The sequence below is a fragment of the Vipera berus genome (genome assembly GCF_964194415.1).
Source record: "Vipera berus genome assembly, chromosome: 2".
Taxonomy (NCBI): Eukaryota; Metazoa; Chordata; class Lepidosauria; order Squamata; family Viperidae; genus Vipera; species Vipera berus.
Window position 1 is genome coordinate 279,268,363 of NC_138203.1, and position 27,139 is coordinate 279,295,501.

General features: G+C 46.3%; 1 protein-coding gene across 1 annotated transcript; it reads left to right on the forward strand.

The window, feature by feature from the left end:
• Positions 1–1,092: 1,092 nt before the first annotated feature.
• Positions 1,093–14,147, forward strand: LOC308661171 (uncharacterized protein). Its single transcript, XM_081316005.1, has 4 exons — positions 1,093–1,193; positions 1,924–2,891; positions 8,813–8,888; positions 10,950–14,147. Exons 2-4 carry the CDS (start codon positions 2,061–2,063, stop codon positions 12,194–12,196), a joined length of 2,154 nt encoding a protein of 717 aa, XP_081172131.1. The 5' UTR covers positions 1,093–1,193; positions 1,924–2,060; the 3' UTR covers positions 12,197–14,147.
• The last annotated feature ends 12,992 nt before the right edge of the window (positions 14,148–27,139 follow it).

The window sequence follows — 27,139 nt, forward strand, 5'->3', positions numbered from 1 at the left end:
ACCTTGGAGGTCTTCTAGTCCAGCCCGCTGCTCAAGCAGAAGAACCTATACTGTCTCAGACAGGTAACTATCCAGTCTTCTGTTGCAAATCTCCAGTGATGGAGGGCCCACGATTTCTGGACGCAAAGCTGTTCCACTGGTTAATTGTCCTCACTGTCAGGAAGTTTCTCCTTAATTCCAGGTTGCTTCTCTCCTTGACTAGTTTCCATCCATTGCTTCTTGTCCTGCTTTCAGGTGCTTTGGAGAATAGCTTGACCCCCTCTTCTTGGTGGCAGCCCCTCAAATACTGGAATGCTGCTATCATGTCTGCCCTATTTCTTCTTTTCTTTAGACTAGCCCAGGGGTAGGCAACCTCGGCTCTTTTATGACTCATGGACTTCAACTCCCAGAATTCCTGAGCCAGCTTGGCTGGCTCAGGAATTCTGGGAGTTGAAGTCCATGAGTCATAAAAGAGCCGAGGTTGCCTACCCCTGGACTAGCCAAACCCAAGTCCTGCAGCCGTTCTTCGCATGTTTTAGCCTCCAGGCCTTTGATCATCTTAGTTGCTCTTCTCTGAACTTTTTCCAAAGTCTCAACGTCTTTTTTGTAGCATGGTGACCAAAATTGGCTGCAGTATTCCAGGTGTGGTCTTACTAGGGCCTTATAAAAAAGTAAAGGTTCCCCCGCACATGTGTGCTAGTCGTTTCCAACTCTAGGGGCCGGTGCTCATCTCTCCGTTTCAAAGCCGAAGAGCCAGCGCTTGTCCGAGGACGTCTCCGTGGTCATGTGGCCGGCATGACTAGACACCAAAGGTGCACGGAACGCTGTTACCTTCCCACCCTAGTGGTCCCTATTTTTCTACTTGCATTTGTACGTGCTTTCGAACTGCTAGGTTGGCAGAAGCTGGGACGAGTAACAGGCGCTCACTCTGCTACGCGGCACTCGGGATTCGACCCGCCAAACTGCCGACCTTCTGATCGACAAGCTCAGCGTCCTAACCCACTGAGCCACCGTGTCCCTTAGGGCCTTATAAAGCGGTACTAATATTTTGCGTGATCTTGATTCTATGCCTCTGTTTATACAATCCACAGGATTGCATTAGCTTTTTTGGCTGCTGCTGCTGCACACTACTGGCTCATAGTCAAGCGATCATCCACTAGGACTCCACCGTCCCTCTCACAGTTACTGTTTTTAAGCCAGGTCTCACCCAATCTGTACGTGTGCATTTGTTTTTTTTTCCCCTGCCTAAGTATAAGACTTCGCTTTTCTCCACATTGAAACTCATTTTGTTGGATGGGGCCCATTGTTCAAGTTTGTCACAGATCTTTGGGGATCCTGAGTTGATCTTCTGGGGCGTTGGCTCTTCCTGCCAGTTTAACACATCCCGGCACTCAAGAAGCAGAATCATCTCTAGTTTTCCTGCGCAAAAATCTGGTTAGTTAACAACGGCTTTTCGTATTCCCCCACCCACCGTGTGTTCACATTGCCCAATCCCATCCTTTCCGTTTGTTATGGGGACGGTCCCACTTCTCTGCCAGACACCTGCTTTGTTTCTTTCCCAAGCTCTCCCTACACACACACACACACACACAAACACACACACACACACAAACGTTTCTACGGCAAGTTGAGTAACAACAGAGGTTAGCAAGCATCTAAAAACCTGGCTCTTTGAGCTATCTGGTCTGGACTGAGGGGTTTAATGTTTTTAAATTGTGATTTAATTTTTGTGGCTAGACTTAATTTAATTTATTTTAATTTTATATTGGATTGTTTTTAAATTTTGCCTTGTAAACCGCCCTGAGTCCTTTGGGAATAGGGCGGTATATGAACCGAATAAATAAATAAATAAATAAATAAATAAACCTTGACAACCTGTAGTTTTCATCTCGGTCTAATTTCTGTTTCTCCTCCCCCCCCCCCAAAAAAAAATCCTCTTTTCAGAAAGAAGCTCCTTGGCGTTGGGCAAGGCACCTACTTCTGATTACTTGTTACCTTGCAGTTTCCTGTCAGCCGGAAAGACACGCCGAGACGACGCTTTGGAAGGCAGGCTGATGGTTGGCCGTTAAACCTTGTCCAGGATGGCGATGGAAGAGGGAGGCCTGTTGTTGGATTTGGGCCCTGCGATCCAGGCCAGGCGAAAGCCGGAGGTGACCTTGGACGTGGAAACGGAGGAGCAGGGAGAAGAGACAGACGTGGCAAGGTGGGAAGAGACGGCAGATTCCAGGCCAGGAACGAAGGGCAGGGAACGCGCTGGAGCCTCCCAGACTGGAAATACCAGAGCTTTTTTGAGAAGGTCTGCAAGAGACTTGGTGAAAGAAGAGTTGGAACTGGAGGGGTTCCCCCTTTCGGAGGATACTCAGTGGAAAGACTTCCTTAAGGCAGTGGTGACTCCTGGACTTGGCTGCTCAGGCCTGCAAGAGCTCAGCCCGTCTCTCCAGGCCTCTTCTGCAATACTTCCAGCCTCCATCCAGACGGAGGCCAAAGACGACACCCAGTGTTTCACAGAAGAACGGGAGACTCAAACCCAGCCCGATTTCGGTGGGGAATCCCAAGGGCCCCACCGAGACCTGAAATCCTCCGAGCCGCTGAAAGAATCGCTTCCGGAGGCGGAGACTGTCGTTTTGGAGATTCAGCGCCAGCATTTCCGACGATTCCTATACCGAGAAGCTGAGGGTGCCCGCGAGGCCTGCAGCCGTCTGTGGTTCCTCTGCTGCCGGTGGCTGAAGCCGGAGAGGCACACCAAGGAGCAGATCCTGGAGCTGTTGGTCCTGGAGCAGTTCCTAACCATCCTGCCCCCGGAGATCCAGAGTTGGGTGGTGGAGGGTTGCCCCCAAACCTGTGCCCAGGCAGTGGCACTGGCCGAGGGCTTCCAGCAGAAGGAATGGGCACATGAGATGCTGGATGAGCAGGTGAGAAGGATGCGTGGTTTGGGACGAGGAATCGGAGGGTACGTCCCTAGTTAGAATTGCTTAGGCCGGTCACTCCCAACCTCAGCACCTTTAAGGTAGTAAGGACTTCAACTCCCAGAATTCCGTAGCCAGCACAGGTAGTCTTTGACTTATGAGCAGAATTGAGCCTGCCCTGTTTGTTCAGCGAACCCATTGTTCGCTAGGGGCGTTGATTGCCAGAAGCCGCAAGTAAAATGATGGGTTTCTGGCAAAAACGTCGTATATCGCAATCCCATGATCGTGGGATGCCGTAAACAGCAGTAAGTGCAGACGGGTTGCCGAGCACCCGAAATGCAGTCATGTGACCACAGTGGGGGAGGGGCCCTCGTCAAAACTTCGAATCCAGGTCGTAAGTACCCCTTGCGGGGTGGGTGGGTGGGTGTTGTGATTCAGGGTCAGCCTGTGGGTTCGGCAGTTGGGTCGGACGACTCAGAGGAGGAGGAGGGGGGTGTTGAAGAGCTTGCTGATGATGGCCTTGAGGCTCCGCAGAGCCCTCAGCCGGGCCCCTCCCACTTGGTCACGACGGAGACCCAGCTGTGTGAGCCTGACAGCGTGGATGAAGATGACCCACAGCTGGCCCTGTTCAAGGACGCCCGACGCAGGAGGCAGTCAATCAGGAGTAAACAGAGGAAGGCAATGGGGCACCTCGGAAGGAGGCAGAGAGAGGCCACGCCCTGAACTGTATTTAAGGGGAATGTGTGGGAGGGCTGGTTTGCTGAAGGCAACCGCTTGGATAGTTCCTGTTTCATAGCTCCTGTTTCATGGTTGGTGTCTTGTCTTGCTCTGTTTTATGTTAATAAATTTGGCAGGCTTTATTCCAGCCTCTTGCCGTTTGTAAAGGGGTTGTCCCTGCTTTTGCTGCAGGGCCGGTAGTAGGCTGGCACAGAACAGTGGGTGGGTTTCGATCGTAGCTTCAAACCATCACTAAACTATCTGTAAGGTGAAAATTATCTCTTATGCTGGCTGGGGAATTCTGGGAGTTGAAGCCCATACAAGTTGTCAAGGTTGAGGAGCACCTTGTTTAAACATATGTTCTACACAGGACAAACATCACATCAATTAAAAACCAGGATCCACAAACACCGGGTGGCAGTCAAATGCCACGATCCCCAATCCTTAATCACTACCCATACTGACACCAAACGGCACCAGTTTGATTGGAGCGACACAAAAATCATCGGCCACGCTACCACCCGCCGCGCTTCTGAGTTCATGAAAGCCTGGCGCTCCACCAGCAATTCCATCAACAGACTATCGGCCTACGAGCAGCTGACGAACCCCTCAGGATCCACATCAACCGAACAGCCAACCAGAGACGGCACTGACCCACAACCAACCCACGCAAGGCCCCCCTCACACCAGCACTTCACCTCCCAATGACCTTCACTTGTAACCTCCCCATTGCAAGACCCATTGTTAAGGAATTTGTTGTGCAGAGCTCTCCTTGTGCTACCAAAGAGTTGCACAGACAAGGAAGGGTAGGTACTGAGAGCAGTAAGAGTCACACAGTAAACACAAGAGTACACTGAGTTGTAAAAGCAAAAAGTAGTTTACTTTTGAGGTGGTGTTAGAACAAAAAATGCACAGTCAAAAAATAAACATTCCAAGTAGCAATCCAAAATACAAAGTCTTCTTACCGGTCCAGAGGACAATACACAGTTCGGGTTTATCACAGTAACAGAGCAAAAACAGTAACAGTAGAGAGCAGTGAATTCAGAGAGAGAAAGAAGCTACGTTCCTAGCTCCCTCTTATGGCCATGAGAACACTTACACACCCATTGGCCAATTAACATCTTAAAGACATAACATCATGGTTAATATATTTTCAACCCAACATTGTAGGCTAACACCATATGCCTAACACCCATCACACTGTTGACTCACACCTGACCCATCACAGGGCCCATCCCAGGGCCCTCACTTGACACACTCACACCTGAAGCCCTGATAAACAGAAGAACACTGACATCCCCTAAACGCCGCTGAAGATGTTATTTAGCCTGGTCACGAAACGTTCAGAAACCACCCAGAAGCTCGGAGAACAAACCTTCACCCTCATCTTACATCCGAGCTACAGATATTCGCCACTATTGCAAATATATTTATTCATTCATTTATATAGTTTATATAGTTGCCCACATGTGACTCTGTGTGCAGCTTGTAGGATTAAAAAAATAATAATTGGAATAGGATAATAGAATAGAATAGAATAGAATAGAATAGAATAGAATAGAATAGAATAGAATAGAATAGAATAGAATAGAGATGGGAGGGAATAAATAGGAATAGAATAGAATAGAATAGAATAGAATAGAATAGAATAGAATAGAATAGAATAGAATAGAATAGAATAGAGATGGGAGGGAATAAATAGGAATAGAATAGAATAGAATAGAATAGAATAGAATAGAATAGAATAGAATAGAATAGAATAGAATAGAATAGAATAGAATAGAATAGAGATGGGAGGGGATAAATAGGAATAGAATAGAATAGAATAGAATAGAATAGAATAGAATAGAATAGAATAGAGATGGGAGGGGATAAATAGGAATAGAATAGAATAGAATAGAATAGAATAGAATAGAATAGAGATGGGAGGGGATAAATAGGAATAGAATAGAATAGAATAGAATAGAATAGAATAGAATAGAATAGAATAGAGATGGGAGGGGAGGGGATAAATAGGAATAGAATAGAATAGAATAGAATAGAATAGAATAGAATAGAATAGAATAGAATAGAATAGAATAGAATAGAATAGAATCTGGAAGGGACCTTAGAGGTCTTCTAGTCCAGCCCGCTGCTCAAGCAGAAGAACCTATACTGTCTCAGACAGGTAACTGTCCAGTCTTCTCTTGCAAATCTCCAGTGATGGAGGGCCCACAATTTCTGGAGGCAAAGCTGTTCCACTGGTTAATTGTCCTCACTATCGGGAAGTTTCTCCTTAATTCCAGGTTGCTTCTCTCTTGGATCAGTTTCCAGCCCTTGTTTCTCATCCTTCCTGTCTGGTGCTCTGGTGAACAATTTGGCCCCTTCTGCCTTGTGGCAGCCCCTCAGATACTGGAACGCTGCTATCATGTCTCCCCTATTTCTTCTTTTCTTTAGACTAGCCAAACCCAAGTCCCGCAGCCGTTCTTCGTATGTTTTAGTCTCCAGGCCTTTGATCATCTTAGTTGGTCGTCTCTGAATTCTTTCCAAACTCTCAACATTTTTTTAATAATAATAGTAATAATAATAATAATAATAATAATAATAATAATAATAATAATAAAGTTGGAAGGGACCTTGGAGGTCATCTAGTCCAACTCAGGCAGGAAACCTTATACCATTTCAGGCAAATGGCTGGCCAGTCTCTTCTTAAAAACCTCCAGTGTTGGAGCATTCACCACCTCTGGAGGCAGGATGTTCCACTGGTTAATTGTTCTAACTGTCAGGAAGTTTCTCCTTAGTTCTAGGTTGCTTCTCTCCTTGACTACTTTACATCCGTTGCTTCTTGTCCTGCTTTCAGGTGCTTTGGAGAACAGCTTGGCTCCCTCTTCTTTGTGGCAGCCCCTGAGATATTGGAACACTGCTATCATGTCACCCCTCACCCTTCTCTTCATTAAACTACACATACCCAATTCCAGCAACCATTCTTTCTATGTTTTATCCTCCAGTCCCCTAATCATCTTTGTTGCTCTTCTCTGTACCCTTTCTAGAGTCTCAACATCTTTTTTACATCGTGGTGACCAAAACTGGATGCAGTATTCCAGGTGTGGCCTGACCAAGGCCTTGTAAAGTGGTATTAGTACTTCACTTGATCTTGATTCTATCCCTCTGTTAATGCAGCCTAGCACTGTGTTGGCTTTTTTGGCAGCTGCAGCACACTGCTGGCTCATATTGAAGTGATTGTCTACTAGGACTCCGAGATCCCTCTTACAGTTACTACTATTGAGCAAGGTACCACCTATACCAGGGGTCGGCAACCTCGGCTCTTTTATGACTCGTGGACTTCAACTCCCAGAATTCCTGAGCCAGCATAGCTGGCTCAGGAATTCTGGGAGTTGAAGTCCACGAGTCATAAAAGAGCCGAGGTTGCCGACCCCTGACCTATACTATACCTGTGCATTTGATTTTTCCTGCCTAAATGCAGAACCTTACTTTTTTCACAATTAAATTTCATTTTGTTAGATAGCGCCCAGTGTTCGAGTCTGTCCAGATCCTCCTGTATCTTAAGCCTATCTTCTGGAGTATTGGCTATTCCTGCCAGCTTGGTGTCATCTGCAAATTTGATGAGTTCCCCATCTATCCCCTCATCCAAATCATTAATGAAGATATTGAAGAGCACTGGGCCCAGAACAGAGCCCTGTGGCACCCCACTACACACTTCCCTCCATGTAGATGCGGTTCCATTGAGGACCACACGCTGAGTACGGCCTTTTTTTGTGATATGGTGACCAAAATTGGCTGCAGTATTCCAGGTGTCGTCTCACTAGGGCTTTATAAAGCGGTAATAATACTTCACGTGCTCTTGATTCTGTGCCTGTGTTTATACAAACAACCCAGGATTATATTAGCTTTTTTGTCTGCCGCCGCACACTGCTGGCTCATATTTAAGTGATCATCCACTAGGACTCCACGGTCCCTCTCACAGTTACTGTTTTTGAGCCAGGTCCTCACCCAATCTGTACTTGTACCTCTGGGTTTTCCTGCCTAAATGTAAGACTTTGCTTTTCTCCACATTGAAACTCATTTTGTTGGATAGGGCGAACCCACATAAGTCATGTTTGAGCAGTACCATATAGCTCTGTAGTGGAAGCAGAATAAGACCCATCGTCCCCAATCCTCTCAGTGCGAGATGTTAACAGCCTGCCTCCTCCCTTGTCTGGGTTCTGGTCTGTCTTTGTTCTTTGCCTAAAATAAAAATAAAAATATGGCAGAGCCGCGGTTTCTGCCCGCAAAACCCTTTGAGTGACGTTATTCTGGAGAATGGAAATGACGGGTGTGGATGCCAAACTCAGTGCTGGCTTCCCCCCGAATGAATTTGGTGCATCAGGATGGTGAAAGGTCTCTTCCTCGGACTTTGGAAAAGGGGGGTGAGTGTGCACATAGTCCTCGACGTACAACAATTGGTTTAGTGACGGTTCGAAGTTACAACAGCGCTGAAAAAAAGTGACTCACACTTAACGACCGTTGCAGCATCTGCCATGGTCAGGGGATCAAAATTCAGACGCCTTGGCAACTGGCATGCGTTTATGACGGTCGCAGCGTCCCGAGGTCACGTGATCCCCTTTTGCAACCTTCTGACAAGCAAAGTCAACGGGGAAGCCAGATTCGCTTTACAACCCTGTCCCTAACTTAACCGCAGAGATTCGCTTAACGCTGTGACAAGAATGATCACAAAATGAGGGAAAACCCATTGAACAACTGCTCTGCTTAAGCAGTGGAAATTTGGGGCTGAGTTGTCGTGAGTAGAGGATTCCCTGTAGACTACCGTTTTACAGGAGGACCCTAGAACGTAGAACAATAGAGCTGGGAGGGACCTTGGAGGTCTTCTAGTCCAACCCCTTGCTCAAGCAGCAGAGCCTGTGGCTGTCCAGTCTCTTCTTTAAAAGCCTCCACAACTTCTGAAGGCAGAGCTGTTCCACGCTTTGATTGCTCTAAGCCTTAAGGAATTCTCTCCTTAATTCTCTCCCTGGTTAGTTTCCATCCATTGTTTCTCGTTCTGCCTTTTGGTGTTTTGGAAAACAGTTGGACAAGGAAGGAGCTTTTTGCAGGCTCCGTGATAATCGGTGGTGGGAATAGAGGAGGGGGGCTTCCCACCCAACATGGGGGCCAGCTGGATGTCCTTTTAAGTCCTCTCTGCTTCTTTGATCTTAGCCTTTTATTTTCTGTTGCAGGTGTCAAGGAAAGAGCCCAAGCAAGAGACCTTGGCTTGTCAACGGGGAGATGACAATGGACTTTCCACCATCCAAGGTAAGTTATTTGGTGGGAAAGCTTCATCTAACTATCTATCTAACACTATCTAACAAAATGAAATTCAATGGTGAAAAAAGTAAGGTTCTACATTTAGGCAGGAAAAACCAACTGCACATGTATAGTAATAATAATAATAATAATAATAATAATAATAATAATAATAATAATAATAATAATAATAATAATAATAATAATAATTTTATTTATATACCGCCCTTCTCCTGAAGGACTCAGGGCGGTGAACAGGGCAAACGTATAAAAATACAAGATACAAAAGTTAAAAAGAATTAAACACAATGCCCAAGCTAAAACAATAAATAAATATATTAAGAACAACAATAAAATCCCAACCCATCCCCCATCAGGCCAGGCCGGCTTGTTCGAATAAATAAGTCTTCAGATCGCGTCGGAAGGAGCGAAGGTCGGGCGCCATCCGGAGCTCAACCGGCAACCAATTCCATAAATCCGGGGCGCCCACAGAGAAGGCCCTCCCCCTGGTATAGGTGGTACCTTGCTCCATAGTAGTAACTGTGAGAGGGATCTCGGAGTCCTAGTGGACAATCACTTCAATATGAGCCAGCCGTGTGCTGCAGCTGCCAAAAAAGCCAACACAGTGCTAGGCTGCCTTAACAGAGGGATAGAATCAAGATCGCGTGAAGTACTAATACCACTTTACAATGCCTTGGTAAGGCCATACCTGGAATACTGCATCCAGTTTTGGTCACCACGATGTAAAAAAGATGTTGAGACTCTAGAAAGAGTACAGAGAAGGGCAACAAAGATGATTGGGGGATTGGAGGCTAAAACATATAGGGAACGGTTGCTGGAATTGAGTATGTGTAGTTTAATGAAGAGAAGGGTGAGGGGTGACATGATAGCAGTCTTCCAATATCTCAGGGGCTGCCCCAAAGAAGAGGGAGTCAAGCCATTCTCCAAAGCACCTGAAGGCAGGACAAGAAGCAACGGATGGAAACTAGTCAAGGAGAGAAGCAACCTAGAACTAAGGAGAAACTTCCTGACAGTTAGAACAATTAACCAGTGGAACAACCTGCCTCCAGAAGTGGTGAATGCTCCAACACTGGAAGTTTGTAAGAAGAGACTGGCCAGTTACTTGTCTGAAATGGTATAGGGTTTCCTGCCTGAGCAGGGGGTTGGACTAGATGACCTCCAAGGTCCCTTCCAACTACTACTACTTCTTCTTCTTCTTCTTCTTCTTCTTCTTCTTCTCCTTCTCCTTCTCCTTCTCCTCCTCCTCCTCCTCCTCCTCCTCCTCCTCATTATTATTATTATTATTATTATTATTATTATTATTATTATTATTATTATTATTATTATTATTATTATTATTTTTCATGGGCAAAGCATGAAGGATGTCCTAACTCTGTCTGGATTTGCCCAAGGTGAGCTGAATTGGATGCACCTTGTTTGTAGGAGTGCGACTAGGTTTTTAAACCAGGCTGCCTCTCTTTTTGGTCCATATCTGTTTGGTTTTTTTTTGGTCCTTGCAAAGCTCCATCATAAAATTGACCAAAGCATTCATCAGAGGAAAAAGCCACCATCTTGGGCCCAAAGAACACATATCATATCGGCCAGAGGCATCCAAACTTGCAACTTGAAAGACTTTTCAACTCTCAGAATTCCCAAGCCAGCTGTTCTACCTGGGGGATTCTGGGAGTTGAAGTCCACAAGTCTTAAAATTGCCACGTTTGGAGACCCTTGATATAGGTCAGGGGTGGGCAACACTTGGCTCTTTTATGACTGGTGGACTTCAACTCCCAGAATTCCTGAGCCAGCCACGCTGAGGGGAAAGGGAGAGGTTTCCAAGCTGAGCCATGCTGGCTCAGGAATTCTGGGAGTTGAAGTCCACGAGTCATAAAAGAGCCAAGGTGGCCTACCCCTGAAATAGGTGAATAAGCCTAGAGTTCTCCAACATTGAAATATAGCCTAAGTGGGCATCTGATTTCCAGAAAGTGAGTTTCAAGTTCTGGTGAATAGCTTGGATGTGTGAGGCCAAATGGATATGCTGGAATTTTCCCCTTTCTCTTATTCTTTCCTCAGGTGAATCCTTGAGGAGCGCCAATAAAGCCACCGATCCACCAGAAGTTTCAGGAGAAGGCACCAATGGAACAGTGAAGGGGAACTTGGGGGTGAAGGATTCCCAGAACGGTGATCTGCAAGACCTTCCCAGAATTTGGAAGGGATTTGAAGGAGAACATTCTCCGGAGAAGAGCACCGGGAAGGTCATTCTTTGTGAAGGCGCTGAGATCGTCAGAGAAAGCACAGATCCGAAGAGAGTCCATTGGGTGAAGAGCGAGGCTTCCAGAGGAGCTGACCGTAACTCAGATATCATTGAGTTTCAGGTGAACCACACAGGGAACATGCCTTACAAATGCCCGGATTGCGGGAAGAGCTTTAATTACAGCACCAGCCTAATTAGACACCAGAGAATTCACACCGGAGAAAAACCGTACAAATGTCTGGATTGCGGCAAATGTTTCTGCCAGAGTTCGGGCCTCACAATTCACCAGAGGATCCACGCAGGGGAGAAGGCTTACCAGTGCCTGGATTGCGGGAAGAGTTTCCGGGTGAAGTCGCACTTGATTAGGCATGCCATCATCCACAAGGGGGAGAAGCCGTACAAGTGTCCAGAGTGCGGCGTCAGCTTCTGCGAACGGTCGGAGCTCCGAATCCACCAGAGGATTCACACGGGAGAAAAACCCTACCACTGTGCCGACTGCGGGAAGAACTTTTGCCGGAAGGCAGATCTGACGCTCCATCAGAGGATCCACACCGGGGAGATGCCTTACACGTGCATGGAATGTGGGAAAGGGTTTCGCTGGAGCTCCAACCTGATCACGCACCAGAAAACCCACACCGGTGTGAAGCCGTTTGAATGCGCCGAGTGCGGGAAGAGCTACTACTCTAACATGAGTCTCATCCGACACCAGCGGGTCCATACCGGGGGGACCCCGTATATCTGCTCGGACTGTGGGAAAAGTTTCTGCGACAGCACCAGCCTCACCAGGCACCAGAAGATCCACACGGGGGAGAAACCGTACGTCTGCCTGGATTGCGGGAAAAGCTTCAACCGTAACTCGAACCTCATTTCGCACCAGAGGACTCACACGGGGGTCAAGCCGTTCCTGTGTACCGACTGCGGGAAGAACTTCCGGTCAAAATCAGAACTTTACCGGCATTACACGGTTCACACGGGAGAGAAAAATGAAAAGATTTTGGCAGGGGAGACACTAGAAGGTCCTGCTCACGAGAAAACGAGCAGCGAACTGGGAATTAGAAATGAATAGAGAGGGGCGGGCAGGGGTGTGTGGCAAAGGGAAAGTAGACCACCCAGAGATTTTGAGCAATTCTTGGAAATCACCCAGTTTTGGCCATAAAGGGCATCTTTTCATTAGAAAAATCTAAAGCCTTTGGCAGCGTCATCCAGCCCTTTGTAAAAACTATTGATTGAGCTCTTTTTCTCCCTTGTTTTTCTTCTCCAAGCTTGAGAATTGTAAGACTTTGTGGACTTCCCCAGTATGGCTGGGGAATTCTGGGAGTTGAAGTCCACAAGTCTTAAAAGTTGCCAAGTTTGGAGATCCCTTTTCTACCACAAAGGGTCAAAAGTTTATGGGCTATTTTTTGAAAAAAAAACAAACGACAACGCACAAACACTTGTCCCTTCCACTTGCTTGGGAAAACAGTCTACATCAGGAATTTTTGCTCCTTTGATATGGAATTAGGAATGTGATTTTGTTATTTTCGTACAGTATTTTGGGGGAAGGGGTTACATTTTTGTCTTAAGGCGCTTAGGTCCTTGCATAAGGACCCTCGGCTGGCTGACACTTGTTAGGTTTTCTCCCTCTCAGGGGAGAACTTGATTCAGACTTCAGATTTTCCTTAAAAAGGAAGTGGGGGATATAGCTCTTAAAACATTGGCCTAAAGATTCCTTCATTTGTCTACATTGGCTAGGTCAGGGGTAGGCCACCTTGGCCCCTTCATGACTGGTGGACTTCAACTCCCAGAATTCCTGAGCCAGCCATGCTGAGGGGAAAGGGAGAGGTTTCCAAGCTGAGTCATGCTGGCTCAGGAATTCTGGGAGTTGAAGTCCACGAGTCATAAAAGAGCTCCATTCTATAGGAGACAGTCTACTTTTTTTCCTATTCCTACGGTCATGTCCAGTTCTTGGAGACTGACTATACAGAACCTGGCTGTTTTCTTGGCAAGGTTTTTCGTTGCCTGCTCTCTAGCTGTCTCGAACTCAGAGCCTCCCCATCTCTAGCCTGATATTTTAAGCACTACTCCACTGGCTCATTTATTATGCCCTAGGCCAGGGGTAGGCCACCTTGGCTCTTTTATGACTCGTGGACTTCAACTCCCAGAATTCCTGAGCCAGCATGGCTCAGCTTGGAAACCTCTCCCTTTCCCCTCAGCATGGCTGGCTCAGGAATTCTGGGAGTTGAAGTCCACGAGTCATAAAGCGGCCTAGGCCAGGGGTAGGCCACCTCGGCTCTTTTATGACTTGTGGACTTCAACTCCCAGAATCCCTGAGCCAGCATGGCTCAGCTTGGAAACCTCTCCCTTTCCCCTCAGCATGGCTGGCTCAGGAATTCTGGGAGTTGAAGTCCACAAGTCATCAAAGAGCCAAGGTTGCCTACCCTTGGGCTAGGTGATCAGGTGGGATACCGGGTTAATCTTTCCAGATTTGTAAATCTGGTTGGTAATCCCTTGAAGATTGAGCAGGAAACTTTGTATTTTCTTCCTTGGATCTCCCTAGGGCAGTATTTTTAAACCTTGATAGTTTTAAATTATGTGGGCTTCAACTCCCAGAATTCCCCAGCAAGGGAATTCTGGGAATTGAAGTCCACACAACTTAAAATTGCCAAGGTGGAAAAACACTGCTCTAGGACCTTCTGTGTGATAAATCTTAAAGAGATTTCCTGTTTACATCAACGGTATATAGGAATAATATAGTACCTGGCTTCTACTTTATCTACATGATGTGATTTTTTTTTCTGGAAGTACTTAATTAAGTTATTAGGAAGGCCAAAATAAGGCATTTAAAATATATTGTTTAAAACAAAGCGTTCATGGTTTTCTGTTCTGCTCAGTCAATGGTTTCTAATCATCTTCTGTACCTTTACTTTGAATACTTCGAGAAAAAGATTTTCCTTTTAAGTGCATGGTCTGTCACTTGCTTCCCCGCCCCTTTTTATAATTCTATGTTTTGAACAATTAACTGAGTAAAACGTATTGAAGAGCTGCTTCCGACATCGGTGCTGTTATTTAAATCATGATTTCCCATATGGAAAAAAAACAACCAAGATGAGAGAGTATCTATGGAGATTCTCAGTCATCCGGATCATGGTTGTTCCAAAGGTGCCTTTTCCGAGAAGCTTCTTCAGCTCCGACTGGATGGTGGGGAGTGGAAGGATTTATACTCCTTGCAGACAGCTGGTCATTTGCATTCTTTTAGAGAGTCGTTGAGGCCAGCTAGAGAGGTACTTGAATGGTGCGGGATATGATTGGATTTCCAGAAAAAAAAATTATTTTTATTTATTTATTTAATTGATTTTATATACCGCCCTATTCCCGAAGGACTCAGGGCGGTTCACAGGGCGGATTAAAACAATACAAAATAAAGAAAGCTAAAATAGAATTAAATTAATACTAGCCCACACATTAAAACAAAAGTTAACATTTAAATTTAAAATTAATTTAAAACCCCTCAGTCCAGGCCAGAAAGGTCAAATAACCAGGTTTTTAGGTCCCGGCGAAACGAGCGAAGGTCGGGGGCGGTCCGAAGTTCCACCAGCAGTTCATTCCGTAGGACAGGCGTGCCCACAGAGAACGCCCTTCCCCTGGGAATCACCCGCCGGCATTCCCTAACCGGCGGAACCCTAAGGAGGCCCTCCCTGTGGGAGCGCACAGGACGATGGGAGGCTGATGCTGGCAGCAGGTGCTCCCTAAGATAATCCGGACCCAGGCTATTTAGGGCTTTATAGGTCATCACCAGCACCTTGAATCTCACCCAGAGGGCAACTGGAAGCCAATGCAGCTCGCGGAGAAGAGGTGTTACGTGAGAGTATCAGGAAACTCCCATTACTACTCACGCGGCTGCATTCTGCACCAGCTGAAGCCTCCGAGTGGTCCTCAAGGGCAGCCCCATGTAGAGAGCGTTGCAGTAGTCTAACCGGGAGACTTGCAGACTACAGGACCATTTGCGCTTCAGTTTGAGATGCGGACAACACAGACTCATCCCCGACAGCCTGTGCCTGTGTTCAGCAGTGAAGGGACACAGGGCAGAAAAAAACATCCCGCAGAAAGCACAGCTCCACAATCCAGTCCTGTCAGCAGTTCCCAGAAGGCTCCACACCCATTTGCACCACTCGGGTGACCCTGAGGACACAGGTAAACCTCCAAGTGGCCTCAACTCTAAAAGAATGCAAATGACCGGCTGTCTGCAAGGAGTATAAATCCTTTCGTTCCCCACCACCCAGTCAGAACTGAAGAAGCTTCTGGGACGAGAAGCGAAACCTCTTCAAAGAAAAACAAAGAAAGTCCAGTTGCCTCTTGAAAAAGCACCTTTGGGATAAGATTGAGAGGGCTTTCTATGATTTTTGGCCCAAATAATGTGTTCTGTACCAGCCTGCTACCGGCCCTGCAGAAAAGGCAGGGACAACCCCTTTACAACCGGCAAGAGGCTGGAATACGCCTGCCAAATTTATAGCTACAAAAACAAACAAGACACGAACCAAGAAACAGGAGCTTTAAGAAACATGAACCATCCGAGCGGTTGCCTTCAGCAAACCAGCCCTCCCCACACATTCCCCTTATATAGAGTTCAGGGCGTGGCTTCTCTCTGCCTCCTTCCAAGAAGCCCCATTGCCTTCCTCTGTTTACTCCTAATTGACTGCCTCCTGCGTCGGGCGTCCTTGAACAGGGCCAGCTGTGGGTCATCATCCACGCTGTCAGGCTCACACAGCTGGGTCTCCGTGGTGACCAAGTGGGAGGGGCCTGGCTGAGGGCTCTCATCAGCAAGATCTTCAACCCCCTCAGCAAGGTCTTCAACACCCCCCTCCTCCTCTGAGTCGTCCGACCCAACTGCCGAACCCACAGGCTGACCCTGAATCACAACATAATGTTAGGATGAATAGTGCTGTAACTCCAGATAGTCCTTGGCTTACAGCCATTCATTTAAGCGATCGTTTGAAGTTACGATGGTACTACAGGCGGTCCTTGATGTACGATCACAATTGCCCTCCAAATTTCTGTTACTAAGCGAGACAATTGCTAGGTGTGTTTTGCCCTCTTTCTTGCCACAGCTGTTGAAGTCAGTCACAGCAATAACACGGGGGTTAAGTGACGCTGGCTTCCCCATTGACTCCGGGACGCTGCAACCGTCGTAAATACGAGCCGGTTGCCAAGCATCCGAATTTTGATCAGGTGACCCTGGGGATGCTGCGGTGGTTTGCAATAGTGGCGACTATCACTAGCTCTGGTGTAGGATGATGGTAAAGGTCCGTTCTCCGAGCTTGTGGGTTGGTTTCCGAACCAGGCTAGGTAACATCTTCAATGGAGTTTAAGGGATGTCAGTGTCTGTGATCCTCTGTTTATAAGGGCTTCAGGTGTGGGGGTGTCAAGTGAGTGTCAACTGTCCAGTTGGCATGTCCAGAAAAAGAAGCGCCAGGGACATCGATTTTACCAAGTGTATAATAATTTACTGAAAATTTACATTGGCACAGGAGAAGCAAAACCAGCTCTGATTTTCCCGCTCGAAGGCTTACTTAATTAAAGGATAGATTCTCTTCGCCCCCACCCACCGGTTGTTCACATTGTCCAATATTAATACTTCTTGTTATGGGAAAAGTCCACTTCTCCATCGGCCACCTGAGTTAATGACCTTGCCTTTATCAGCTCCAAACTCTCAGAGACAGCCTAGCTACCATCCCTCCCGCTTTTGCATTCCACAATCTTGTCAAACTATGAGCGAAGGGAGAAAATGTAGATGAAAGAGTGAATCAATCTTGACAGTGAGGGTTATGTGATAGGTCGGGTGTGAGTCATCAGTGAGATGGGTCTTGTCATGGGGAGGTTACATAAAGAGGGTCATTGGGTGGTGAAATGCTGGTGGGGAGAAGGGGCTTGCGTGGGTTGGTTGTGGGGTCAGTGCTGACTCTGGACGGCTGTGGGGTTGATCTGGATTCTGAGGAGTTCGTAGGCTGGTTGTAGGTTGATGTGTCTGTTGATGGAATTGCTGGTGGAGTATAAACAGAAGAACACCGACATGCCCTAAATTCCACTGAAGATGTTACCTAGCCTGGTAACAAAACATTCAGGAAACAACCCACAAGCTCGGAGAACAGCTTGCCTCCAGAAATTGTGGGTGCTCCATCACTGGAGATTTTTAAGAAGAGACTAGACCAGGGGTAGGCAACCTCGGCTCTTTTATGACTCATGGACTTCAACTCCCAGAATTCCTGAGTCAGCTGACTCAGGAATTCTGGGAGTTGAAGTCCATGAGTCATAAAAGAGCCGAGGTTGCCTACCCCTGGACTAGACAGTCACTTGTCTGAAATGGTATAGGTTCTCCTGCTTGAGCAGGGGGCTGGACTAGAAGACCTCCAAGGTCCCTTCCAGATTCTATTCTATTCTATTCTATTCTATTCTATTCTATTCTATTCTATTCTATTCTATTCTATTCTATTCTATTCTATTCTATATTCTATATTCTATATTCTATATTCTATATTCTATATTCTATATTCTATATTCTATTTAATCTCTTTTAATTTGTTTTAACGTTTGTATTGACTGTCTTTTAAATGCCCTGTAAACCGCCCTGAGTCCTTCGGGAAAGGGCGGTATATAAATCTAAATAAATAAATAAATAAATAAATATTCTATATTCTATTCTATTCTATTCTATTCTATATTCTATTCCTATATTCTATTCCCATGGTGGCGAATCTATGGCACGGGTGCCACAGGTGGCATGCAGAGCCCTCTGTGGGCATGCGCGCTGTCACCCCAGTCCTAGGGCTTCAGCTGGGTTTTATAAAACCTTTTCTCTTTAGGCCTCCTCTGCCATGTGCAAAAAAAAATCAATCAAAAAAGCAATCAATTTCAACTGGGGGGGGAAGTTCTCACAAAGTTGGAGTTGATTGATTGAAATTTTTAGTCCCACCCACTCTGCAGTTACCACTGCAGCCACGCCCACCCAATGGACCATGCCCACCCAATTGGCCACACCCACCCAATAGGCCGCACCCACCCAGCACCTGATGATACATAAGTGGGCTTTGGGTTGCAGTTTGGGCACTCGGTCTCTAAAAGGTTTGCCATCACTGTTCTATTCTATTCTATTCTATTCTATTCTATTCTATTCTATTCTATTCTATTCTATTCTATTCTATTCTATTCTATTCTATTCTTTCTACCTATATTCTATATTCTATTCTATATTCTATATTCTATATTCTATATTCTATTCTATTCTATTCTATTCTATTCTATTCTATTCTATTCTATTCTATTCTATTCTATTCTATATTCTACCTATATTCTATTCTATTCTGTTCTATTCTATTCTGTTCTATATTCTATATTCTATATTTTATTCTATTCTATATTCTACCTATATTCTATATTCTACCTATATTCTATATTCTATTCTATTCTATTCTATTCTATTCTATTCTATTCTATTCTATTCTATTCTATTCTATTCTATTCTATTCTATTCTATTCTATTCTACCTATATTCTATTCTATTTTCTATTTTTCTATTCTATTATTCTATTCTATTCTGTTCTGTTCTATTCTATTCTGTTCTGTTCTATATTCTATATTCTATATTTTATTCTATTCTATATTCTACCTATATTCTATATTCTATTCTATTCTATTCTATTCTGTTCTGTTCTGTTCTGTTCTGTTCTGTTCTACCTATATTCTATATTCTATTCTATTTTCTATTTTCTATTTTCTATTTTCTATTTTCTATTTTCTTTTCTATTCTATTCTATTCTATTCTATTCTATTCTATTCTATTCTATTCTATTCTATTCTATTCTATTCTATTCTATTCTATTCTATTCTATTCTATTCTATTCTATTCTATTCTATTCTACCTATATTCTATATTCTATTCTATTTTCTATTTTCTATTTTCTATTCTATTCTATTCTATTCTATTCTATTCTATTCTATTCTATTCTATTCTATTCTATTCTATTCTATTCTATTCTATTCTATTCTATTCTATTCCATTCCATTCCATTCCATTCCATTCCTATTCTACATGTAAGCCAGGATTTGGGGTTCGATATGTGATGGGATCTTGGTTGGGGAGTGTGAACTAGGATTGATAGATTTTGGCTGTGGCTTGTTCTCCAAGCTTCTTTCAATATAGCTTCTGAATGTTTCGTTGCCAAACTAGGTAACATCACCAGCAGGATTTAATTGTACTGTCCTCCTTAGCTCATAAGCGTCTTGTGTGCCAGTGTGGTCAGTTGTTTGGAGCTATATGACCACATCCCTTAAAAATTTTGGTTATGAGGCTGGGCCTTGTTGCCACACAGAACGAAGCTGCTCTGAGGTTGACTGGTGAATCCCGAACTTTTCTGGGTGACCGGGCTCCGAAATGTAACATTGCCAGATTTAAGGAAATGACTTGTTCTGTCCTTGATTTCTTAGCAGGCGGCGATGGCTGCTGAAGAGATGGAAGTCGCTTTGGCTCCCTCATCCCAGGATGCTAGCACACAACACTGGGTCAAAGAGGAAATGGCTGAGGAGACACGCAACTGCTGGAGTCCCCTGAGCCTTATCAAAGTGGAGCAGGTTTTTCTCCTGCCCCATGAATGCCCACAAACAGAGAGGGATGCTGTGAACTCTCCCAATGGGGAACCACCTGCTGGTGTTCCGTGGTCTTCAAGAGAGCAAAGGATGCCGGTTCTGCCCAGCCCACCGAGAGAGATCCAGCTGGTGTCTCCTGATCCCGGGTCTGCCACATCGCAGGTGCACGAAAGCCTTGGACCCTGTGGACCATCCAGGCCGGTGAAGGAGGAGGTGCTCAGCCCCAGAAGGACAGCGCCAGCTTTTCCACGGATTCCTCTTCCACGAGGCCAAGGAGCCGAAAGAGGTTTACCAGTAACTCTCCGGACTTTGCAGGCAGTGGTTGCAGCCCTAGAGGAGCACCAAGGAGCAGATGCTGCAGCTGGTGGTGTTGGAGCAGTTTGTGGCCATCCTGACCCCGGGGCTCCAGGGCTGGGTAAGAGGCGGTGAGCCGGGCACCTACCTCCAAGCAGTGGCCTTAGCCGAGGTGTTCTTGTTGTGATTCAGGGTCAGCCTGTGGGTTCGGCAGTTGGGTCGGACGACTCAGAGGAGGAGGGGGGTGTTGAAGGCCTTGCTGAGGGGGTTGAAGATCTTGCTGATGAGAGCCCTCAGCCAGGCCCCTCCCACTTGGTCACCACGGAGACCCAGCTGTGTGAGCCTGACAGCGTGGATGAAGATGACCCACAGCTGGCCTTGTTCAAGGACGCCCGACGCAGGAGGCAGTCAATTAGGAGTAAACAGAGGAAGGCAATGGGGCTCCTCGGAAGGAGGCAGAGAGAAGCCACGCCCTGAACTCTATATAAGGGGAATGTGTGGGGAGGGCTGGTTTGCTGAAGGCAACCGCTTGGATCTTTTCTGTTTCTTAAAGCTCCTGTTTCTTGGTTCGTGTCTTGTTTGTTTTTGTTGCAATAAATTTGGCAGGCGTAATTCCAGCCTCTTGCCTTCTTGTAAAAGGGGTTGTCCCTGCCTTTCTGCAGGGCCGGTAGCAGGCTGGTACAGAACAGTTCTTACTGAGGCCAGAGCAGGTGAGAACATCAGGCTGCCTTTGAAGGGTAGGTTGAAGGAGTGGGGAGGAGTCACCCTCGGGATGCAGATCTCGTATTGAATGCCTGGGGTCCTGGGTTCAGTCCTGGCAGGCAGGGAAGGGAAAGAAAAGAAGCTCCTGCTTGTGACTTTTGGAGACCTGATAGAACAGGCACTGATAGAAGATGTATTGATGGAGTATGGTCTACCCCTGCTTCCCATGCTCCTAGTCCTCTTGAGGTTTTGGTTCCTGTTCTTGTGTGTGAATTCCATTTACCTGTAAATCACAGGTTCCCTGCTTAACCCTGGCCTGCCACTGAGAAGCTCTATCCTTAGTACAGGTAATGCTTGAACTTATGACCACAACTTTCCTGTTAGTAAGCCAAGAAAGCCGTTAAGTGAGTTCTGCCCCATTTTACAACCTTTCTTGCCACACTTTGTTAGGTGAATCTCCGGGGTTGTTCAGTTAGTAACACGGCTGTTAAGTGAATCTGGCTTCCCCATTGACTTGTCAGAAGGTCAGAAAAGGGGATCAGGGGACACCAGGACACTGCGACCGTCATAAAATATGAGTCAGTTGTCATGGTGACCATGGGGAATGCTGCAACGGTGGTAAGTATGAAAATGGTCATAAGTCCCTTTTTTTCAGTGCCGTTGTAACTTTGAACAGTCGCTGAATGAACTGTTGTACGTCGAGGACCACCTGTATGCTGTGCAAAGACCAAGGAGACTCGGCAAAAATTGTGCACCTGACAGGCAATGCGTCTTTCCTCTTTTCCTTATGAAGGGATAAAGCCTGCAACCTTCCCGTCAGCTTTAAGAGGTGGACCAGATAGGAAACACCACCTGGATAAAATAATACTGCTTTATTGTAAAGCTACATGAATAAAATTTTTCAAGGCTGAAAATACAGGTTTTGTGCCATCTCCTTTAGGTAAAGGTAAAGGTTCCCCCGCACATGCGTGTTAGTCGTTTCCGACTCTAGGGGCCGGTGCTCATCTCCGTTTCAAAGCCGAAGAGCCAGCGCTTGTCCGAGGACATCTCCGTGGTCACGTGGCCGGCATGACTAGACGCCAAAGGCGCACGGAACGCTGTCACCTTCCCACCATAGTGGTCCCTATTTTTCTACTTGCATTTTTACGTGCTTTCGAACTGCTAGGTTGGCAGAAGCTGGGACGAGTAACAGGCGCTCACTCTGTTACGTGGCACTCGGGATTCGACCCGCCAAACTGCCGACCTTCTGATCGACAAGCTCAGCGTCCTAACCCACTGAGCCACCGCGTCCTTTTGCCATCTCTTTTACAGCCTGACAACTAGGGAGGGTCCCTTCTGAACCTCTTGCCCCACCAATTTTGCAGGGTCCATTTGCCCCACCCATTTTGCAGGGTCCCCCAAGGTGTTCTGTTCCAGCCTACATACGTCCTTGTTACTTCACAAAGACAACCCCTCTTTTAACAGTAGACTGGAAAAATAAACCATTTTTGAGTTACAGACCTGATAATTGTCCCAGAAAACAAAAGCAACAGAACACTTTTCGAACAGAGACCTTGTCCAAAAGCAAAATGGAGCACAAGTCAAACAGGAAATAACTCAACAGGCAAAATAAACAGACCATAATCTCTTGACACTGCCCTGCCCACACACATTCCCTTTTTGTTACGCAGTCCCCAAGGCGTGGCTTCTCACTGCTTTCTCCTTCTCCCCTGGGGTCGCCCCATTGCCTCCCTCTGTCCTACTCGTGTGACCTGTCTGCATTTACAAGCATCTCTGAGGTCTTCCAGCTGTGCTTCCTCCGAAACTGACTCAGCTTCTCCGCACAGCTGGCTCTCAGCTTGATCACGAGTGGAAGGACCAGCCTCTTCATTAGTTTGTAAGTCCTGCAGCTCATCAGAGCCTCCCTTTGACTCTGATGGCTCTCTAGGCCCCTCCTCTTCCTCCTCCTCTGATTCCCCAGATTCAACTACCGAGATCACAGGCTGGCACGGAATCACAACATAAGGTCATTTCCAAATACTGTTGCACTTCTGAATACAATATGGCAACAATCCCCAACATTTGTGGCTTGGTGGCCTGACTGTGTGTGGGGGGGGGGGAGTGGAGAAGAGAACTGGGCCACGCAAGTGGCGAGCTGGTGCAAACACACATTCACACATAGTTTGACTGCGAGTTGAGCTGCATGGGCATGTGTGTGCACACACTGGCCCGTCACTCATGCAAGTTGAGATGCTCATGCACCGGCACGCTGGCCTGCCTCGCATGTGGCCCAGTTCTGAATAGGCCACAGCTCGGGGTTTAGGAACCCCTGCAATATGGGCTGGACCTATGCCTGGGTCAAGAGGTGCCTTCTGGACACAGCCATAGCCTGGCTCTGGGGAGATCCTATGATCCAATCCTAAATTAGGACTGAAGCTGGAAAGCTTATGACAGCTTCCCTGCTCACCCTTCTACCCCCGTCCCTTTGACCTGATTGATCAGGATCCTTTTGTTTCCAGAAGCTGTTCTCTGAAGTGTCCAGTAATCTCGTAGAAGGGCCAAGTAACCTGCTCGATACCAATCCCCAACAATTGTACAACCAGCCCACACAAGAGGATACCAGGGACGTTGGCATTATGGGTGAGCACTTTGTTTTTTTGCATTGTTCACATTCTTTTTTTATATATATAAGATTTTTATAGATTTTTTCATACATTCAATAGTACTTGTTCAACAAACGTGCTGTCTTGAGTTTACATTCACTAAAACCAGTTTAATTCTTAATCCTATATTCTTTCCTCTAGCCCAGGGCTAGGCCACCTTGGCTCTTTGATGACTCGTGGACTTCAACTCCCAGAATTCCTGAGCCAGCATGGCTCAGCTTGGAAACGTTTCCCATTCCCCTCAGCATGGCCGGCTCAGGAATTCTGGGAGTTGAAGTCCACGGGTCATAAAGCAGCCTAAGCCAGGGGTAGGCCACCTTGGCTCTTTTATGACTCGTGGACTTCAACTCCCAGAATCCCTGAGCCAGCATGGCTCAGCTTGGAAACGTCTCCCTTTCCCCTCAGCATGGCCGACTCAGGAATTCTGGGAGTTGAAGTCCACGAGTCATAAAGCGGCCTAGGCCAGGGGTAGGCCACCTTGGCTCTTTTATGACTCGTGGACTTCAACTCCCAGAATTCCTGAGCCAGCATGGCTCAGCTTGGAAACGTTTCCCTTTCCCCTCAGCATGGCCGGCTCAGGAATTCTGGGAGTTGAAGTCCACGAGTCATAAAGCGGCCTAGGCCAGGGGTAGGCCACCTTGGCTCTTTTATGACTCGTGGACTTCAACTCCCAGAATCCCTGAGCCAGCATGGCTCAGCTTGGAAACGTTTCCCTTTTCCCTCAGCATGGCCGGCTCAGGAATTCTGGGAGTTGAAGTCCACGAGTCATAAAAGAGCCAAGGTTGCCTACCCCTGCCTAACCATTGACAAAATAAGTCCCAAGTTTGATAATATTCCATTTCTTCTTTTTCTTTCAACCTCAAAGTCAGTCTATCCATCTCCGCACCTTCTAGTATTTTTTTTAATTATTTCTTCATCTGATGGTATTTCTTCATTTTTCCAGTACTGTGCGAATATAATTCTTGCCGGTGTTTTACATGTAAAATCAAATACATGCTTTGTTTATCAGTCTTTTCTGGCATTATACCTAATAAAAGAAGTTCAGGTTTAAAATCTACATCTTTTCCTAACATCTTTTCTAGCCACGTATGTATTTTTCCCCAAATAACTTTGCTTTGGCACATGTCCACCAAACATGATAATAAGTACCTGACTTATGTTTGCATGTCCAACATCTATCTGACATGTTTTTAAACATTTTTGCTAATCTTGCTGGTGGTTTTCTTTATTAGTCATTTCTCTGTGCCACCAGCACCCATGGCTGTTCTTTGCAAACGGCTGCCCAGCCCCTGTGATGTCCCACTTTCTCATCTCCCGGGCAGTCCTGCAGTCTTACAAATTACAGGTACAGGTAATCCTCGAGTTATGAATGTAATGGAGCCTGCCAATTATTCTCCAAAGCACCTGAAAGCAGGACAAGAAGCAACGGATGGAAACTAGTCAAGGAGAGAAGCAACCTAGAACTAAGGAGAAACTTCCTGACAGTTAGAACAATTAACCAGTGGAACAACCTGCCTCCAGAGGTGGTGAATGCTCCAACACTGGAGGTTTTTAAGAAGAGACTGGACAGCCGTTTGCCTGAAATGGTATAAGGTTTCCTGCCTGAGCAGGGGGTTGGACTAGATGACCTCCAAGGTCCCTTCCAACTTTATTATTATTATTATTATTAATTACATTTGTAACCCGAGGATTCGTAGGAGTGAATCATGTAACTTGAGGAAAGGCCTTTGCCGCCGTGAACGGAGGCCCAGAGGGATGCCCGTGCCACTCCCGGCCTCCGTTCTTGGTGGCAAAGGCTTTTTGCAAAGATGGCAAAAGGCTGTGCAAATGGAGGGAAGGCTGCGGTGCTTCAGGCCTTTCCTCTGTTTGCACAGAACAGAGGCCTAAAGTTCCGTGAGATCACACATAGATCAGTAGCGTGAGATCTCGCGCTGCTGATCTCGTCTGATCTCGCGGTACTTTAGGTCTTTGTTCTGTGCAAACGCACCGAAGGCCAAAAAACCGAAGGCTCGCTAGATCTTCACAAGGTGAGTATCCATAGGCCCAGTGCCTGTTGCTAAGTAGTAGTAGTAGTAGTAGTAGTAGTAGTAATAATAATAATAATAATAATAATAATAATAATAATAATAATAATAATAATAATAATAATAATAATAATGTTGGAAGGGACCTTGGAGGTCATCTAGTCCAACCCCCTGCTCAGGCAGGAAACCCTATAACATTTCAGACAAATGGCTGTCCAGTCTCTTCTTAAAAATTTCCAGTGTTGGAGCATCCATTGCTTCTGGAGGCAAGTTGTTCCACTGGTTAATTGTTCTAACTGTCAGGAAGTTTCTCCTTAGTTCTAGGTTGCTTCTCTCCTTGGTTAGTTTCCATCCGTTGCTTCTTGTCCTGCCTTCGGGCGCTTTGGAGAATAGCTTGAGTCCCTCCTCTTTGTGGCAGCCCCTGAGATATTGGAAGACTGCTATCATGTCCCCCCTCGTCCTTCTCTTCGTTAAACTAGACATACCCAATTCCAGCAACCGTTCATTGTATGTTTTAGCCTTGGTGAATTGTCGTAACTCGAGCATTACCTGTAGTCCTTGACTTAAGATGGTAATTGAGTCATAGTCATGGCATTCGTTAAGCAACAGCCGGGCCTGTCAGACTGGCCACAGCCTGCTCCCTAAGAAAGAACGGCCCCCGACTCCATAGGCGTTAGAGAAAAGGCACTTTTACTAGAGAGGGTGAGGGCAGCGTGAGCGGGGCAAGCTCTGAAGGAAAACCGTGCGAAAATCGTATATTGAAAGCAATTCCCAATGTCCAAAACCCTCCCCCCTGCGGGAGTCGTCCAATCAGGCTCTGTTCCGATGTTTTGGGAAACCGGAGCCTCAGTCGCCGCCGTCAGTTCCTTTCCCAGGGCTGGCGTCCTTGAAGGCAGGCAGATGGCTCGGTTATGGTTCCTGTTAGTATCCATACTCCCCCAAATTCCCACAGCGTTCTTTCAACACCTCCAGCCCAATTGCGCCCTCCCCCTTGGTGGGGGCAGTTGCTAGCCAGCTCGAAGGAAGCGAAGATGGGCATCTGACTAGGGCCCGATTTTAAGACCTCTTTTTGCGGTTGTTTAGCGAATCCATTGTCCACAGTGGGTGTCTTTTGCCATAAACTGCAAATAAACACTGGTTTCCGACCAAAACAACAACAACAAAACCCCCAAATATTGTAAATTGTGGTCAGGTGACTGCAGGACGCAGCAAACGGCCATGAATGTGACTGTGAGGGGGGGAAGCCATTAGAACTTTATGTGGGGTTGCAAGTAACCCTGGGGAGGACCATCGTAACTTCAAATCGTCATTAAGCAACTGATCTTAAATCAAGGACTTCCTGTAAACCAGGGGCTCCCAAACCTTTCTATACCCCACGCCCCTAGGACGCTTCTGATATATTCTCGCACCCCTTACAAAAGTTAGAAATAACCGCAATGAATTATGCCTACACACTATAATTTTGAGCCTTGGTGGAGCAGTGGGCTAATGCCTCCTTAAGTAACACCAGCTGCCTGCAATTAGTGCAGGTTCGAGTCCCACCAGGCTCAAGGTTGACTCAGCCTTCCATCCTTCCGAGGTAGGTAAAATGAGGACCCAGATTGTTGGGGGCAATAAGCTGACTTTGTAATAATGCCGCTTGGGGGGGGGGGCAAAAGCCCTAATTAGCAGGAATATACATAGAATGAAGGCTATTGCTAAGCACATTGATTTGTGCTTTAAATTGTAAGC